The following is a 2,049-nucleotide window of genomic DNA, read 5'->3' as shown; positions in this document are numbered from 1 at the left end:
TTCTATACAAGCTTCCCAGAGTTGAACTCCCCAAATATGTCCAGTAATGGCCCTTCCTTGAAGAGTAATGAACAGTCAAGTCATTTGACTGCTCAAACTGAAAACGGTATTATGGCTGAGGAAAACACAGCACCAAGGTCACCATCATCTCCTTGCACCAAGAGCTCTGGTTCAAGCAACAATAATGAGAACACTGCAAACATTCTAGTTTCTGAGGATGCTGATGCGGCCTTAAATAGAGCTCATAGCGAAGTGGAACTGCATCAAGTGAATCAGGAGGAAACAAATTGTCCTGGAAGAACCCAGAGCCATAATACATTGAAGGAGCCTCGTGTTCTTGAAAATTCACCTCCATTACCAGGTAGTAGCAACAAGAGCTTAAGAGCTGGAGGTGCCATCAAAGTGAAAGCGACATTTGGTGAAGTTAGAATACGGTTTACCTTGCTCCCGAGTTGCGGCTTCAGAGAGCTGCAGCAAGAGATTGCTCGGCGTTTCAACATAGATGACATTACCTGGTTTGATCTTAAGTACCTGGATGATGATAAGGAGTGGGTTCTACTGACATGTGAAGCGGATCTCGACGAATGTATCGACATATATAGATTAACACAGACCCAAACAATTAAAATAAGTCTGAACGAAGCTTCTCAAGTCAAGTTGGGTGGTTCTTTTGGTAGCGCTGGTCCTTCCTGATGAGCAATCGAAGAAGGTTGTAACTGCAAAGCACCAGAAAGACTATTGATTTTTAGCTTTTGTAGAAATCTCACTTACCTTTTCAGCCTGGGAATCTTGTGTAAACATATATCCAGTGCCCTGAATACCATTTTGGAAGTGGCAATAGTAACTGGTCTCCTTTATCGCCCTAGCAGATGTCTGTATAAAAGGCTGATACATTCCCGAAACATGTATCTTATGCCTGTACAATCATTTTTTATCCAGTTTCTTAAGCTTTGCAAGACTGCAACTACGGTGATTGAAATATTCTGTGTTTTCACTTATTTATTTTTGTCTCATTACAGGATACTATCTAATCCATGATTGCATTGATGTACCAGAATACCAGATGGAAGACAAGAAAAAAGTAAATAAATGTTGACTGAAAAAGAAAAAGAAAAAAGCACAAGCTGTATGTAACATCATGATGATGATGATGAGCAATTTCCCAAAGATAACCTGACTAGTTGTTCTTCAAGAATCACAGTCTTAATAAAGACCACAACTGTTGAAACCAGTTGGCTCAGATGTTCGGTGTAACCATGATTAGCTCCTTGCACAATTTCCAGCTTGTGGTTTGGTATGATTTTTGCAAACTCGTTGGCATCTTCAACTGGTACTAGGGTGTCATCCGAACCATGAACCGTCAAGACTTTGCATTCTTTATCAATCTTGAGACAAGCTTCATGCATATCAGTGTTCAACCTATCCATTAAAGACCTTGCCCTCTACAGCATCGATGAATCCTTCTTCTTTAATCCTTTCAAGATAGTTATCTCCGAGTCGTACACCTTTCTTAAGATCAAAACGTCCAGAAATATTGACGACATTATTAACGCGATGATACTTAGTTGCATAGAGAAGAACCACATCACCTCCTTTACTGTGCCCGAGAATTACAGGAACCACACGGCTCATGTTATCAGACAAGTGTTGGATAACATAATGAAGATCATCATCAGCTTCACTGTTGAAGTTACCATAGTAGAAAGTGCCTTCACTCTCTCCGTTACCAGAGAAATCGAAACGAAAAGCGCTGATCCCTTCTTCTTCTAAAGCAGCAGCCATTTTTTTCAGAATTGTGTTGTCCTAGTTCGATCGAAATCCATGGCACAAGACCACAACTTCTCTTGAACCGGTTTCGTGAAGCAAACCCACGAGCTTCTCGTTCCGGCGGTTCGGAATCATCATCTTCATACCTGAATTCATCTTCCAACTTTTTTTTTTTCCCCTTCCGTAATCGTAATCGTGGAGAAGAAAACTATGCCGCATCCTTTTTACTTATTTATAAATAAAAATTAAAAAAAAAAAAAAAAAAAAAAAAAAAAAAAAAAA

The 2,049-nt window shown here is 39.7% G+C and overlaps 1 protein-coding gene and 1 pseudogene across 2 annotated transcripts in view; one reads left to right on the top strand and one right to left on the bottom strand.

The window, feature by feature from the left end:
* The window catches only part of LOC104767018 (protein NLP1-like), a 6,701-nt gene extending 5,703 nt beyond the window's left edge, over positions 1-998 (top strand). The window contains exon 6 of one of the 2 annotated variants that reach the window (XM_010491031.2): positions 35-998. In XM_010491031.2, coding sequence (XP_010489333.1) covers positions 35-693 — 659 coding nt within the window. In that variant the 3' untranslated portion in view covers positions 694-998. The remainder of the gene's footprint in view (positions 1-34) is intronic. The other variant, XM_019241399.1, reaches the window with a different exon arrangement.
* On the bottom strand, positions 971-2,043 carry LOC104767019 (annotated as a pseudogene).

The sequence above is a fragment of the Camelina sativa genome, chromosome 19 (assembly GCF_000633955.1).
Source record: "Camelina sativa cultivar DH55 chromosome 19, Cs, whole genome shotgun sequence".
NCBI classification, from domain to species: Eukaryota; Viridiplantae; Streptophyta; class Magnoliopsida; order Brassicales; family Brassicaceae; genus Camelina; species Camelina sativa.
The sequence above is the reverse complement of the archived record's forward strand: the minus strand, read 5'-3'. Positions and strand labels throughout refer to the sequence as shown.